Below are 2,517 nucleotides of genomic sequence, written 5' to 3'. Positions count from 1 at the left end.
TCAAATGCTCACCCTACGGGGGTAAATGGTGTTTAAACTCAGCAAATCGTCTCACACACCTTCCAGCATTTCTTTCCGTTGGGCAAAGCGTTGACTCTTGCATGTGGAGGTGGTGTGGGGAAGTTGAGGTTGACGGGTTTGGCTGAGGGGGTGGGGGGTGTGGGGAGGGGGTGGTGCGGCTGGTGTATTTTCACTGGAAAGTTGTCCTATCAGCAATGCATTGAGGGGCAGTTCTGATACCGCCTGCACTGAGTGGGAGCGTGACTCATTCACAGTCCCATTCACAGTCTCACCTCCTACCCAGCCGGGGGTAAGTGAACACACATCCGAAAGACCTCGTTTGCAAGGATTCCTTTCCAGATTGGCGATTGTCTGCGGGATTTTGCTTCAACCCTTCTCGCTGCTGAGGAAATAAAGTGGTCACTCCATTTGTGAGCCTGATCCTCACAGGGAAAAGTTGAGAGAGTTGGGTTTCTTTGGCAAATCCTCACCCGTTACTTTTCGGGATCGCTGATGGTGCCGGAATAGTTTCCCCTGAAGAATTGACTTGTTTTAATTGCAGGAGTTTTGATGGATTTTTTTCTGTTTGAACTTTCCTGAGAAGTAAGGCGCTGGGGTCAGAGACTCTAAGGTGATGTCTCCTAACACATTTACATGTGTCCGCTTTCAAACTGAAATGTACTTCTGGGTTCCGTGTACATTGTCCTGGATTGAGAGAGTGACAGTTTATGCAAAATTTGCCCTCCCCCTATACTTAAAAAAAAACAGTTCAAGAGGGGTTTGGGTGGGCAATGGAGTTCTTTCAGATCTTCAGGTAGCTAAGTGGAATATAACCAGTATACCGGAGCTAACTGGGCAGGTACAAAACCTTTACTCAATACTTTGTCAGCTCTGAAGAAGGGTCACTGTCCTCGAAATGTGAACTCCGCTTTCTCTCTCTCTCTCTGAAGAGATACTGCCAGACCTGATCAGTTTCTCCAGCTATTTCTGTGACATGCTGTTTAAAAATTGCCGCCACCCCAGACAGTAAATCACTTCGAAATAATCCCCGACTCAATTGGGAGACAGGTTAGATTGGAACTGAATAAATGTGCACTGGATTAACGATCTATCCTTTACATTTCAGGTTGAAGTACCGTTTTGTTTTGCTCGACTGCTTTTTGTGGGGGAGGGAAAGACCGTGAAATTCGCATTCGGGGCTCAGGAGATGAGATGCTTTTGGGAACTCGCTGTGTTGCTGTTGGTGCTCTACCTCATATACCCCCCAGGGGCAGGAGCCAAAGGTGGAGATGGGAAGGAGCAGGTCAGTCGCCCCCGGAGGAAGGGGAAAGGCAAGCCCGTGCCCAGCAAAGGAGCTCTGACCACCAGGCAGGGTCATGAGTGTTCCTGGGAGGTGCAGGGGCAGGAGGAGTTGACCCTCCAGCTGAGTTGCACCCACCAAGGCAGGAGCTACTGGTGTCAGTACAGCGGGGTGCCCCACAGCTGCCTGACCTATAACAGCAGGGCGGCTCAGTACTGGAAACAGGTCCTCAGCAAAGTCAAGAAGAAGAGACACGCCTGCCAGGGAGACTCCACCCTCAAGGCGAAGGTCTGCAAGCAGGGCCCGCCAGAGTCGCAGCTGAGACTGCAGGGCGAGGGCCAGGGAAGGCGCCGCCTCAGCGGGAGTGCCCGCCAGAAGGAGCCGCCCAGTGCGTCCCCAGAGCGGGCTGTGCCCACACCGAGAGCCCGGGGAACGGCCGGCGACAAACCCAAAGGCTGGGATCCTGCGGGGAGCCAGGCACTGAGCGAGATGAACGACGACCGTCCCGGGTTACACGGGGACCTGGCTCAGGTTTACTGCACCGAGAAGTGGCATTCTCTCTGCTCCTTCTTCGTCGGCTTGTGGAATGGCTAGGTGTGCACTCTTTCCACCTTCCACCGAAATAGTCTTAGGTACAGCCATGCGACCCCCCACCCAGCTCCCCTCCCCTTTCCCGCTTCTGTGATCTCCATTAACACAGCCTCTGCCGAGTTAGAACTGACTCACATACTAAAGTCTCACATTTGCCAAGGGAGACGCTGTGAACGCTATCTCTGTTAATTTAACATTTCAATAACTTGTTTGTTAGTGCTTTGTATTTTTGTTTAACCCGACCCTGTAAGACGTGACATTAAAGTCAGTGAAACTTGTTTTGAGTTGTGCCGTTTGTCTTATGTTGCCCGGAGCAGTTACTGTGAGAGAGAGTGTAATCCCCCCACCCCCGGGTTAATCAGTAACTGAGATGGGTTGGATTGGGGGAGGTAGGGGTGGGGGTGGGGGTGAGATAGTTTGGATGGGGGGAGGGGTTCTCATTTGTTAAATCACATTCCGCCCCTGTCCATTTACACATTTGATGATTGTGCTCAGTGCCGTATTGGAAAATCTCCACTGATAGTTAGTCCACGGCTGGGAGAAAGTGAGGTCTGCAGATGCTGGGGATCAGAGCTGAAAAATGTGTTGCTGGAAAAGCGCAGCAGGTCAGGCAGCATCCAAGGAGC

The 2,517-nt window shown here is 51.8% G+C and overlaps 1 protein-coding gene across 1 annotated transcript; it reads left to right on the top strand.

The window, feature by feature from the left end:
* The first annotated feature begins 554 nt into the window (after positions 1–554).
* On the top strand, positions 555–2,144 carry fgfbp3 (fibroblast growth factor binding protein 3). The gene is made up of 2 exons (XM_060842372.1): positions 555–631; positions 1,127–2,144. Exon 2 carries the CDS (start codon positions 1,208–1,210, stop codon positions 1,892–1,894), a length of 687 nt encoding a protein of 228 aa, XP_060698355.1. The 5' UTR covers positions 555–631; positions 1,127–1,207; the 3' UTR covers positions 1,895–2,144.
* The last annotated feature ends 373 nt before the right edge of the window (positions 2,145–2,517 follow it).

The sequence above is a fragment of the Hemiscyllium ocellatum genome, chromosome 22, assembly GCF_020745735.1.
Source record: "Hemiscyllium ocellatum isolate sHemOce1 chromosome 22, sHemOce1.pat.X.cur, whole genome shotgun sequence".
NCBI classification, from domain to species: domain Eukaryota; kingdom Metazoa; phylum Chordata; class Chondrichthyes; order Orectolobiformes; family Hemiscylliidae; genus Hemiscyllium; species Hemiscyllium ocellatum.
This window is presented reverse-complemented; position numbering and strand designations above follow the sequence as displayed.

Excerpts from the sequence above, each read along its gene's own strand:
- fgfbp3 (XM_060842372.1), top strand. The coding sequence starts at position 1,208 with ATGAGATGCTTTTGGGAACTCGCTGTGTTGCTGTTGGTGCTCTACCTC.